Source organism: Arachis stenosperma, chromosome 1, assembly GCF_014773155.1.
Source record: "Arachis stenosperma cultivar V10309 chromosome 1, arast.V10309.gnm1.PFL2, whole genome shotgun sequence".
In the NCBI taxonomy this organism is placed as follows: domain Eukaryota; kingdom Viridiplantae; phylum Streptophyta; class Magnoliopsida; order Fabales; family Fabaceae; genus Arachis; species Arachis stenosperma.
Window position 1 is genome coordinate 120,571,875 of NC_080377.1, and position 14,328 is coordinate 120,586,202.

General features: G+C 30.1%; 1 protein-coding gene across 1 annotated transcript; it reads left to right on the top strand.

Moving 5' to 3' along the window:
- Positions 1 to 5,116: 5,116 nt before the first annotated feature.
- On the top strand, positions 5,117 to 10,829 carry LOC130969652 (uncharacterized). Its single transcript, XM_057895487.1, has 15 exons — positions 5,117 to 5,442; positions 5,629 to 5,805; positions 5,891 to 5,942; positions 6,035 to 6,142; positions 6,338 to 6,422; positions 6,507 to 6,561; positions 6,977 to 7,363; positions 7,819 to 7,878; positions 7,974 to 8,072; positions 8,163 to 8,273; positions 8,606 to 8,677; positions 8,777 to 8,893; positions 9,224 to 9,373; positions 10,089 to 10,189; positions 10,394 to 10,829. The coding sequence occupies exons 1-15, from the start codon at positions 5,380 to 5,382 to the stop codon at positions 10,719 to 10,721; spliced, it is 1,965 nt and encodes a 654-aa protein (XP_057751470.1). The 5' UTR covers positions 5,117 to 5,379; the 3' UTR covers positions 10,722 to 10,829.
- Positions 10,830 to 14,328: the final 3,499 nt, after the last annotated feature.

Genomic DNA, 14,328 nt, shown 5'->3' on the forward strand with positions numbered 1-14,328 from the left:
CTATATGGCATAGTACAGTAGCAATGCACTTTATTCATATAGTTAATTCCATGATTCTATCTAATGAGATGAGATTATGATGTTATAAGTTATTTTTAAGAGAATCTTAATGTTGAATTTTTATTTATAATATTTCATCAGATCAGAGTTACATATATATATATATATATAAAGTAAAAAATAGAGATATATATGGTGTGTGATGATTTGTGGCGATAAGTTGGCGTGCCACTAACAAAACATATTCCCCCACGCCTTAAACCATATTCCCAAATTCTCATGTCTTTCATCACCAGATCCTAGGACTTTCCCTTTCCCTTCTTCATTCTTTGCATTGCATGCCCTTTCATTTCTTGGTCAAAAGCTACCTCCTCCATCATTCCTTCAAAATTCCACCCTCGTGCATATGCATGGTTCAAGTGGCTACCAAAAGTGCCATTTCGAGAATATGCTGCTCTTTTAAGCCTGTCTCGTCTAATATATATTAAGAAGAATGTCAGAGAATCAGCTGAATCTATTTTTTTTACCAGTAATTAGGTACTAATGTTTAAAAATATAGTTTAAAAGTAGGGTAAAGTATATTTTTTGTTCTTGAAATTTGGTAAATAAAGTTTTAAAAATATCCCTAAGTTCTATTTTATTTCAATTTTATTCCAAAAATTTTCAATTTGTATCAAATATACCATTAACGGCTAAATCTTCAAAAAAATAAAGACCAATATAACAACAATGCATGAAAATTATGCTTGATTTGTTTGTGTTGAGGGGTTATTTTTTTTTGAAATTGTTGTTGAATCGATCTTAAATTTTTTGAAATGATGCAAATCGAAAATTTTTTAGACAAAATTAAAACAAAATAAAATTTAGGAGTATTTTAAAAACTTTTATTAAACTTTACTGACAAAAAATATATTTTATTCTTAAAAGTATGTTATTAAATTGATGGACTAAAAGAATTTTACTCACAAATAAAAATAATGACAAAAAATAATAAATTCTACTCATTTTTTAGCATTTTTGTATATTAATATTGGAAGGTGACATCCATTTTGTTATAAAATCATTGTGGTGAAAGAAAGCCAACATGCTTTCTCTCAATTTTTACTGTTCAAGATAAACATTTGAATGCCTTTATCCCCTTTTCCCACCCCTTGTACTATAACTTTTTTCATGTTATTATGTTCATTGCTTTAGGGAATACATTTATATACTATAAAATAATATTTTGATGAATATTAAATAGAAGTAATTTTTTGATTAATGTAGAATCTAGAATCGAAGAAAGAGGGTTATGAATTTATAATGTTTTGGAATGCGAGGGGGTGTGTTTCAGATGTGCATGGCAATAGAAGGATGAAAGTTTGTCAGTTTGCGAAGACAAGAAAGACATGCACTCCACACGAACTCCACTTCATTCACCTTCTTTGTCCCTCTTCCTCTTATCATGGATAATTTGTTTAGGGGACACCCTTCTAAAATCTGAAAAGTGGGAATTATTTCCTTCTTTGGCTCTACATTAAAAAACTAAATTCTCATTAATCACTTCAAAAATTACAAACACATTTTAGTTAATCAATTTAATAAAATAATTTTAAAATTAAAATTATGTCCATATTTTCTAAAATTATTAATCAAAACTAAATTTAAGAAATTGATTTTTATTTTTTAGCTGGTTAACCAAAACTAAATTTAAAAAATCCTAATTTCAAATTTTTAAATTAAAAAATAAAAAAAAAAAGATTTTTTTTTAGAAAACATTTTTTTTCAAAAACTATTTTTTTTCTTCTAAAAACCAATTTTTTTATTGAAAAACTAGTTATTTTTTTTAATTGATTTTTATTTTTATAACCGATTCAAAACTAATTTTTAAATTTTTTAACCGGTTAATAACTATTTTTATTATATAAAATTAATTTGGTTAATAACATAATTTTTAGTTATATAGGGAATGGTTTTGTCAGAGAATTAACCTTTTTTTTATTTAAGAATCAGCAAAAGAAGAAATAGTTGATGACAAATAGAAAAATTTAAAGAGAAAAAGAAATGTTGGTCGAAAAGAAAATAATTTCCGATCTTTTTTAGAAAGCCAAATACTTTTTTCATGTAGTTACACATGTAATATATAATTGAATGTGAATACACACACATATATAAGATTATGCCATGTGTATTCTAAAATTAGCTACTAAATTTAGCTATTAGTATAAAATATATTGTAATATAAATATATTTATTATCTATTATATATTTTTAATTTTATAACTAAAATGTATCACATATTATTTTTTTATTGCAATTAGAATCAAATATTTTTTTCTAAAATTAAGGAATAATTCTCTTCTCTTTTTTACTAATTTTACAACTAAAATGTGCCATATATCACTCTCTCATTGTAATTGAAATTAAATTTTTTCTTTTAAAATTAAAGAATTTTTCCCTCATCTTTACTAATTTTACAACAAAAAAATATACCACATGTCACTCTCTCATTGCAATTGAAATCAAATATTTCCCTCCAAAATTAAAGAGTTCTTCCCTCCCTCTTCCTTTCTCTATTTCTCTCATTCCTTCGACCACTCTATCTATTTTATATATCATTATTAATATCAATGACTAATTACTAATTTGACAATCAAAATGTGCAACATGATATTTTTTAATTGTATTAAAATTAAAATTAAAATTGAAATATACCTATATTATGTATCATATATTAGTATCTAATTTAATAATCAAATGTGTCACATAACACTCTCTTATTAAAATTGAGAGAAAATATTTTTTTTTTCAAAATTAATAAACTTCCTTCTTAAATTCTCTCATCTATCTCTCTCTCCATTTTTCTATTTCTCTCTACTATTTTTACTCTATATATAATTTATATTTTATATTAATAATTTGACAAATCAAAACATATCATCCGATATTTTTTTACAATTAAAATAAAATTTTTTCTTCCAAAATTAACAAATTCTCGCTATCATTCTTCATCTTTATCTGTTTTTCTTTTTTCTCTCATTTTTTATTTTTTCTATCTTTCTCTTTTACAGAAAACAAAATTAATAAAATAATATAATTTAAATAAATTATTATTATTATTATTATTATTATTATTATTATTATATAAATAGTTTTTGAGTTTTTTATTTAATTTTAATTTTTCATTTCTTATCTTTTTAATCTATATTTTCATTTCTCTTCTTTTAAATATTTATTACATATAATTTAAGAGAATACTATAATTAAAAGTTAGAATTAAGATTCAATTATTTTTAAAAAAAATAATTTTGAGTTAATTTTATAATTATTAGTATAAATATTTTATGCTAATATCCAATTATATTTTTATATACATAGAGAAAAAATATTATTTTTAAATAGTAAGTATAAAAATTAATTATTTTTTTGTGCAATAAACTTAACAATTAACACCTAATTATTAAATGTAAAAGTATATACGTTAAATTGTTTTAAATTTTAGATAACGAATGTTAAAATTAATTATTAATAAAAAATAGACTTTTTCATATAAAAATAATAACTAAAAATCTTATTATTTAATTTTTTATCTACAGATATCTTGGTCTTTTTAGTTAAAAATTTTTGTCAACCTATGATTTTTTTTTCTTGTAAAAGTAGTTTGATTTTATAAATCCTTTGTGTCATGTATAATCTATACTGTCAGAATAAAGTGGACTGCAATTTTAAAAAATATATATTCCCATAATATTATTATGGATAAAAATACTAATATTAAAAATAAATTAAACTACATATATATTTATACACAAATACATCAATATCTAATATTAGTGACTAATTTTAGTGTACTCATATATAGCATTTTTGAGCAGCAACATTGAACTGTAGCCATGGTTCCATATTATGTATATAAATATATAATGCATAATACAACTCAGAAGGCTTGTCTAAAGTTTCAAACTAACGCTTAATGCAATCATGATGTATAAGAAACAAAGTAACAAGCCCTTCGGCAGTCAATGTTAAGAATGGCATGCACGAATAATTGGAGTCTTTCAAAAAATAAAAAGTGGTCAAGACACTCATGGAGCAAACTTGAGATTTTTTGTTTTTGGACTTGGGCTATGCCCAACAACCCGAGCAAAGTTGAGAACTGAATTTGGGTATTGCAAGGTTATCTTTTGGGGCTGTCCAATCCACTTTATCAAAAAAAAAAATACAGCTTATGAATCCAAATGAATATCCAAGACCAAAAATTCTAATCTGATAAAAAAAAAAAAAAACATACATGAGGAAGTTAATTACTAGACGCCAATACAACAAAGAAAGTAAAAAATGTACCCCAAAAAAAAAAAAAACAAAGAAAGTAAAAATTTTAATTAACAAAGCTTAAATAAATTTACCTAGATATTCTTAATAGAAATTGGTTGCATACTTGTTATAAACAACAAATCAGTCTAACTCAATTTAAATATTTAAACGTGAATCAAATTAATCGAATTTATTATAGTCTAATTCAAGTTACTAGAGGAGAATGGATAAATCTAATCAATCTAAATCCCTTAAAAAAATTTTTAGATTTTCTCTGGCATAAGTTTGGAGGATAAAAAAATAAATAAATATAAATGAAGGCAATTTGATCTTTATATAGAGAGTTTTATAGTGAAAAATGCTCTCTAAATACATTAAATTAGGGTGATTTGATCTATCTTTTATTCTCTTTTCTTATAAATTAAAATTGACTGGTTCTATTTATTATGGGACTAATTTTTTCTTTTTTATTATAAAAAATTAAATTGAACTAATTTAATTTATTTAAATATTTGCTAAATTGAATTAGGTTAATTCAATTAGGTTAATTCAATTTATGTATATAAATGTTTAAACCGAATTAGTTTTATTCGATTTATTGATGTAAAATAACCATTAACCTTATTTCACTTTTTTTTTGTGATTTTATCGTAATTTGACGAATAATTTAGAGGAAACCGTCACTTTAGATTGTTAAATTGTTGGCAAAAAGTATTTTCCAAATTTGTGAATAAAAAAAAATTTTAAAAGTTGATAAAATTAATCTGTGGGAGGATCACGGAAGTTAGTTACTGGGCAGCGGAGAAGGACGAAGACGAAAATGGCAGCGATCTGAACCGTTAAATCTCTGATTCTCTTATGATCAAGCGGTTCACATTTGACACGGAGCTAATTCCTTACCCGCGTCCAACACAAAGGAGTATAATCAACAGAACGTGACGCTAATCTCGCTTTCTCATCTTCGTTTCACTTCCCGCAACACGCAAATTTTTTTTCCCCTTATTTTCCTTCGCCGCGAAGGTTCCTCTCTATTTCCTCTGTGAGTTCGCTTTCTATTTTCATCTTCTCTTCTCTGCGATATCGCCGATGTTAGAATCGGAGCTTCACGATTTATCCGACGACGCCGATTACGCCGCTTCGCAGCAACAAGTAACACTATTTCTCTATTCCTCTCCTTTCACTTCACAATTTCTCCGGTTCCGATCCGATTGCATTTCAATTAGGGTTGCACGATTCAATTGAATGCTTCACTATTGAATTGCTTTCTTAATTTTTATCATTCCAATCACAAATTTAACTGAGTTGATGTTTTTTTAACATATATAATTTGATTAGGGTTCTGCTAGCGTCATGCTGCGAAGCGACAGTACAAAGGTGAGCTCGCCTCATGAGCGGGACGATGCTGAGATTGTGTTTTTGAAGGACAATGTGGCAATTCATCCAACGCAGTTTGCATCAGAAAGAATTAGTGGAAGACTGAAGCTGTTTAAGCAAGGCACTTCCTTGTTCATGGTGATCATTTTCTGTCTGCTCTTATCCATTTCGTTCGGTCTAATGTATTGTTTGTGCTAATGTGTTCGTTTTTGCTTCACTTTAGACTTGGGTTCCTTACAAAGGCCATAGCTCAGAGGCGAGCCTTTCTGAGAAAGGTAAATTCGCATTTGGTGTAGACTGGATGAGTTTATTATCCTGTGCAGTGTGGTGTATCAATATGCTAAAGTTTTTTCCATTTATTGGTTAGAGAGAAGCCTTTACACCATAAGAGCGGTGCCCTTCACTGACATTAGGTCCATCCGGAGGCATTCGCCTGCACTTGGATGGCAATATATCATTGTTGTTCTATCATCAGGTGAAGCTCTTGTGATGAATAATGGATTTTTTCTGGGGTAACATTTTCGGTAGCATTGATTATGTAAATAAAACGTATACGATTCTCTCATCAATGGAGACTTGCTTTTATCTTGAGTAGGTTTAAATATTTGTGGCTTTCTATACCCTTCTGTTTTTGACAATTCTATCTGGTGTGAATAAAATCTTCGTGCAGGACTTGCTTATCCTCCACTGTACTTCTATAGTGGAGGAGTCAAAGAATTCCTTGCTACAATTAAGCAACATGTTCTTCTTCTGAGGTTAGCATCCAGCATTCCTTTTTATATTTTGTTAAAGTCATTATCTTTTACAGGTAAGTGATTAGCTATATGATGAATTCTCAGATCCGGCGAAGATGCAAATGTGTTCCTTGTGAATGATTCTCAGCATACACTGCAGGTATGTGCTATTTGATTTTTTTTTTTATTAATGTTTATATGGGGTTGGCAACTGTATTATTGGTGCATGATATCTATAACTTTTATCTATATGGAGGAATATCTCAAAAAATAAAGAGAAAAGTTTTCATCAGCAGGAACTTGTCCGACTTTTGTTTGGATAGTGGAAAATTGTAGGTTTTTAGTTGAGTGCCACATGTCAACATTCAAAAGAATGCTTCTAAGACTATATGCATAGAGATAGGCACTCATATTATGTATGGGTTTTTGGCTACTCTCTTGAAAGTGGATGAGGAGAGTGTAGATGCTTACATCTGGATGCCTTATGAGTCTGAAGTATCCTTGATTTATTAGATTCAATTTTATATCATAATATTTGGCTAGCTAAATGTTCCAATTTTTGGATTGACTGCCAGAGGACTTTGTCTTCTTTGGAGCTGCCTAGGGCTGTTTCTGTTGCATGTGGACCTTCAGTTGATGAAACAAATTTGAATGAGAACCAAGAAAGGACTGATAGTGGTGCCAATAATCTAAGTGCCAGTGTTCCTCAATTCCATGGTAGACCAAAACATAAAGCTCATGATCCTCGGGACCTTTCTATTCAAGTGTTAGAGAAGTTCTCTCTTGTAACAAGATTTGCTCGTGAAACAACATCTCAACTCTTTGGTGAAAACCAGAATAATGGGTTCAGTGGCTATGAAAGGAGCACCCAAATCCAGCCTAACCTTGATCAGCCTAAGAAATCTACCGATATTGCTGAAAATGTTCCTGCTGAAAATCCTGTTATCCCAGATCCTAAGGCGGTAACTTATTCACTTCATTGCTGATATTGTTAATACTAGCCTTACTGTAAGCAACAGAAATTCATGGTGTCAGTTGCACGATATTTTACACCGTTGTTACGTTTTTACACATCTTTTATACCTTGAATATAAATAAAGTTAGAATGAACAATGAGATAGCATCCTTTGACCAGTATGGTATAATTTCCAAGACTTTATCTTTGGTGCGCTAGTGACATAATTTGTAGTTATACTTTTTGTCAATTTGTGGCATCTTTTAATCTGTGGTCGTATTGTATTCTTGAATCTTGAATATCCTGGTTGTAGTGAAGGTAAATATTATATTTGGGGTATGTGCATTTGGAATGATATAAATTCCACTAGAATACCAAAATTTCTTGGATGGTTTTGTTTTACTTCTCCTATTTACCCTGTATAATACCAATGATGTCATTTTTTTGTTTATCTTCTGGCAGCTGGATAAATTATCACTAGTATGGGGAAAACCACGTCAACCCCCATTAGATTCTCAAGAGGTATGAATGATGTCTATCCTAGAAGATATCTTACTTGTGCAAAATAACCCTGTCTATTGTTTGCTAAATTGTTTTCTGGGGTCAAACATCCACAGTGGATGACTTTCTTGGATTCTGAAGGGAGAGTGACAGATTCAGAAGCTTTGAGAAAGAGAATATTTTATGGTGGACTTGAGCACAATTTACGAAAAGAGGTTTGTGTACTGTTTTTGTGATCACTTTTGATCTAACTACTTTTATGATGAATACATTTTTACTCTTTTAAGGCTATGTATTAATTGTAGGTTTGGGGCTTGATTTTGGGATACTATTCATATGACTCAACATATGCAGAGAGAGAATTCCTGAAGTCAGTTAAGAAGTCGGAGTATGAAACTATAAAGAACCAGTGGCAGGTTTCATTTGATCATTGCATGCTTTATATATATATATATATATATATATATATATATATATATATATATATATATGATTAATTCTTTGCGTCCTAACATTCACTTCAGAATACCTTTTTGTCATAAGTTATTGGTGAAGTTGATTATGTAGAGGTCAGTGTCTCAAAACATTTATATCAAATGCTAACACTACCAGTTACACCATTTCAAGGATGTGAACATGGATTGGCTCACATCCTTTAGTCTTCCTTCTCATTTTCTATATACGTGTGTGTAATCAAGCTTTTTCGAATAATGAAATCTAAATCTGTTTATGTATTTTTCTGCTGTAGAGTATCTCCAAGGCACAGGCTAAAAGATTTACAAAATTCAGGGAAAGGAAAGGTCTTATTGAGAAAGATGTGGTAAGTTAGCAAATGATAACTGCTCTAAGCTAAAATGGATACACATGGATGACAACCTGAATGGTGCTTAGTTTAATATCCTTTCTTGTATTTTTGAAGGTGAGAACTGATAGATCGCTTGCTTTCTATGAAGGGGATGATAATCCAAATATCATTCTTATGCGCGATATCCTGTTGACATATTCATTCTACAACTTCGATCTAGGTTATTGTCAGGTACTATTTGGGGGATCTTGGGCTTTAAGTCTTTAACTAAAGTATTGTAATATATCAGTATATTTAAATCTTTTAAAAAAAAAGATGCAGCCTTTTTTGTGTATTCATGTGTGGTTTCCATGGATGTTTAATTATTCTGTTATACCAAATAGTAATTCAGTGCCAAGTTACACTGTGAAATCATTGATGATCTTGTCCCATAACTTTTCTCAATATAATTCTCCGTTTCATGTAGTCCAAGAAACAAGTAAACAAGCAATAGATGAGCATTGTTGCTCTGAACACCATCTTCTAATATGGTTGAGATTTTAAATATGTGCTGTTTTATAGGGAATGAGCGATCTTTTGTCTCCGATATTGTTTGTGATGGGTGATGAATCAGAGGCATTTTGGTGTTTTGTTGCTCTACTGGAGCGTCTTGGACCGAACTTTAATCGTGACCAAAATGGCATGCACTCTCAACTTTTTGCATTATCTAAGGTCTCTCTCTCTCTCTCTCTCTCTCTCTCCTTTTTTTAACAAGCAACACATCCTCATTCCTAATTATTTAAGGATTGCTTGTCATACATTTGTCGGTTGATTCACACTCAATTTGCCCCAATGACCTGGCCCTATCATTTTATTATTTTAACACATGAATACAGAAGCTGATTTGGCTTTCATCTTATAGTGCACCTGTATGACGTTGTGCTTAAATGATATAGTGACGTGTGTATCTCAAATTGGAAGTGTTATTACTTATGATTTTCCAATGATCTAGAACATAGAAAAAAGGTTGTGAACTTGTGATAGTGCCTTTGATCAGCTTTTCTATGTAGCTACCTTGCAATTATTCCTAAATTCTATTAATAAACTTTTTTCAATATTATTCCAAAAGTGCCCTTCCAGGGTCAATATGAGAAAATTGATATAACATCACTTCCCATAGGATCTTTCAAGTATGCATTCTAGTATGGCAGAATGATTTGTTTGGCACTAATTACTTTAGCATTCATCTTTAATTTCAATTTTCTGCATTAGCTACTATGCTGATGCATCTTGGCTTTGATGGCTTCATCAACTGGAACTAAAGCCGTAATTTTCCTGTGCCTGGGTAACCAGTCTGCAGCTTTGTGGGGAACTCTGGTAGTGAGATGTCTTGCTTTTGCTATCGTTTGTGGTTCCTAACATTGGGTTTTTTTTTATTTCCCTGTAGTTGGTGGAGCTACTGGATTGTCCATTGCATAACTATTTCAAGCAGCACGACTGCTTGAATTATTTCTTCTGTTTTCGTTGGATTTTGATCCAATTTAAAAGGTTAGTTCCCCTGAAATGCTATGTTTGTCATAGTTCACTCGTTTTTGGAACACAAGACACTAGAAATGTTTTTCCACCTTGATACAAACTAAACGTTGTTGAAGTTTAGTGTTTCTGACATGCCTTGATTTTGCTAATGTGTGTACAACAGCTATTTAGACAACTAAACTAATCTAATCTAATTAATATTGATTAACATTTCAGGGAGTTTGAGTTCGAAAAAATAATGCGGTTGTGGGAAGTGTTGTGGACACACTATCCATCTGAGCATCTGCACCTTTATGTCTGTGTGGCTCTCTTGAAACAACACCGTAATAAGATAATGTGGGAAGGAATGGACTTCGACAACCTTCTCAAGTTTATAAATGAGCTTAGCGGTCAAATTGACCTCGATGCAACCCTCAGGGATGCCGAGGCTCTCTGCATATGTGCCGGCGAGAACGGTGAAGCTTGTATACCGCCTGGAACCCCACCATCCATGCCCATTGATGACGGTTCTTTCTATAACCAGCTAGATGACGAAGTTCTGTAAATAACTTATCTATCAATTTTCTTTAGTCATACATGAATATTGTGTATTTCCCTGATTTGGTTAAATACGGTGTTAACATAAATAAGACACCTGTTAATTCCCCTTGCACCTTCGGCTTCGTGTCAAAGCGCATCGTTTGGTAATTCACTAATTTGCACTTGCGAACAAAACGAACTTTAAAGGAATTAAAATGTTAATTAAATATAACACTCAATATTCAAAAATCTTTGCCATGTCCTTGTTAACATGTTTCACGCAAGACAATAGTCTGGGATGCATCTAATAAACAAATGTGACGTGCATAGCTGCATTTATATACCGGGTCTGCCATGTAAAGTATTCTGTGTATTCTTAATTACCCGAATTTTCAGAAACAGCAGTCGTGTTGTCTAGGTCTTCACGAGGAGTTCAACGCTCCATTTATTTCACTTTCAAGATTTTGAATCCTCGAAAGTATTATTATCTTCTCACCCAAAAGGGGGTATAAACTAAGTAGTTCTCATGTTACTTGGCATTTTGGCAAGTTGGCAAACAGACATTACTAAGCTAAAAAAATACAGGAAATAATTTTATTAAAATAAGATGATTATTATTTATATATCAAAATGGTTAGGCTCCCTCTTTAATGTTTTAAATGTGATTTTATGTTTCTTATTGTTAATTTGAACTTAGACATTACAAAATCATTCATCTATATCCGCATGGTCTCTAAAATTAAATTAAGAAACTAATTTGACCGATATTTGGTAATTTCAAATGTCTTGTAAGGATAAATTATATTAGAAGCCAATGGATTAACTGATAAAGTAAGGGTTTCTTTTTTCTAAAGTCTAAACACACTGGGAGCAATAGAATCTAAACTTAAGAATAGTTGGATAAAATTAAAGGAATGATTATGGATCCCAAAGACGCGGATGTTAGAGAGTAGAGACAGAGCATTTGAGGCAGTGTTCGTACACGGGCTCAAATTGATAAATGTCAGCCCAGTAAGAATAAAAAGCTTAAACCAAGGAGAGGATATCCAACCCATACCCGACCTCCCTGGAGAGGTCAAACTGCCACGAAAGAATTCAGCTCTATTTACTCTAACTACTAACTAGCCCTGTGAATCAATTATTATTCTCATCTTTTCTAAAAGATAAATTCCAATATATTCTTAATATAAACGAAACGGTTATCCATCAATAAAAATGGAACTACAGTTGATAGTTATCAATTATATTATAAATACATTGACACTTCTCAAATATAATTTATATTATAATCTACTAAAACATGTCAAAAATCCTTGATTACTTAAGCATCGCAGGTACTATCCCCACCTTCTCATGAGAAATTCTCGGCCGGCGGCACATTGGTGTAAGAACAACGCAGCCTCAAAAAATGTCTGGACTTCACATTCAGACCCAAAATCAATATTTCAGGTAATTCTTGGAACAGTTAGTATATGCAATTTGTACTGCACATACATGAATGGGTTTGCTACTTCCAAGTTCACCTCACCCATTACATCAAATAAAAGAAACAGATCGAAAATCAGTGCTTCTTCATTGTTACGTAGTCGCGTCTCTCTTCATGTGATTTTAATTTGGCCTCTTAATCCAATATTGTCAACATACAATTTCAAGTTTTCTTATACATATTGCACAATAAAAGAACATTCACTTTTGACTTTGTGACTTGTGAGTGAAAAACCACATACAGCATGCACAACCAAAAATAATATGCATTGCTCGTTTCTTACTATAATCACACACTGAAATGAAGTTATAGTAATATTAATTAATAATTATTCGATTGAAAAACCTTTATTTTAATTTGCTTCTTAGTTCTTACTATGACCACACACTTGTGGAACGAGGAATGAAGTGTGCCCACTGCCCACAATTCTTGCATGCATGCAGAAATGATGCTGCTAATAATGTTTTGTTTGGTGGTTGAAATGTTATGATCTTGAAGCGGTCCATATCCATGAGCCATGTGGGCTTGTGCTGTGTTGGTTCATGGACATAATTGTCCACCCCCTAGGCCCTTTGTCCGTTCATTCCTAGCAATAAAATCCATCATGCAATTCGATACATCTTATTCAATCCATTTGGAATTCGGATAATACTCCTCAACATTTTCCTGCTCCATTTTAATATACAATCATGCTAGGTAATCAATTGGACTATCAACAAACAATAACCAATTATTAGTTGAGCTCTAAATAAACCAAAAAAATTATCCAAAATCAATTGAAAAAACATCTAAAATATAATAAAAATAAAAAACATCTAAAATCATTGTACAAGAACTTCCAAAACCTAATAATAAAAATTCTAAAATTTAAACACAATAAAAACTCTTTTAATTATGATAAAAAAAAGGATCACATTGCTTTCGAATATTTCTTATACCTATATTTCGGATGTTTAAATTTTAAAAGTTTCGATATTTTTTTGATAATGTACAATTAAAAGTAAATAAAAGTAAACCATTAACAAAAAACATAATTTTAGATATTTCTTATTCTTAGATTTCATATATTTAAATTTTAGAGATTTCAAGTATTTTTTAGGAATGTACAATTAAAAAAATGAAAACAAACTATTAAAAACGAAGACATAATTTTGGATAACTTTTTATACCTAACTTTCGGATGCTTAAAGTTTAGAGGTTTCAGATATTTTTTTTAGAAATGTACATTAAAAAGTAAATAAAAATAAGCAATACCTTTAGATTTTAGATGTTTAAATTTTAGAAATTTTAAAATTTTTTATAATTTTGAATGTTCTTTTTAACGATTTTGAATTTTTTTGTTAGGTTTTAGAATTTTTTTCTATTATTTTAGATATTTTTTATTAAGTTTTGTATGTTAAAACTATTAAAAAAAACTCCAAAACTCAATACAAGCATATGCATGGCCACGGTTGAGTCGTGCCTGGTCCATTTTGTTTCACTTCCTCACGTGTGCACTATATGCAACTTGCATTGCTATTCCAATATCCAAGTGACAATGAAAGTGACAAGCTATTACTCCACACTTTTTAATTCTATAGCTTTTGTTTCACTTCTTATGTGAACTAATGGTGGTGCTCACTGTTTGTAATTTTCTTAAGACATGCCTATTTAATTAAAGAAAAATATTTTGTATGATATAAAATTAGTTTTTCTCATTAATCATTTTTTAATATTAAAAAGATATACATAAAATACTTATATAACAATTTTTTTAAGTTAAACTAGTTTAATTATTATTTTATTATTTAATTTCCCCTACTAAATGCCTAGACAATTTGTACATATGTAACAGCCTTTTGCTTTGTTAGCCACTAAAAAAGTACGCCTCTTAATTTGTCAACTACTCCTCAGCTGCTACTATAACAGTATAACTAGTGGCAATAATAATAAAGCTGATGAAAAGAAGAAGAGGGTCACAGTTATTTATAGAAAAATGTTGAGACTAAAATTTGGAGGTTAATTAAACTGTTAAAGATAACTATAATTTGTCCTTTTTTTTTAGTTTTTGTTTGTATTTATTAATTATTATTAAAAAAATATATAATTATAAATATTATGTATATAAAATTATAAATATTAATTTAAATATAATAATTTTGAATTA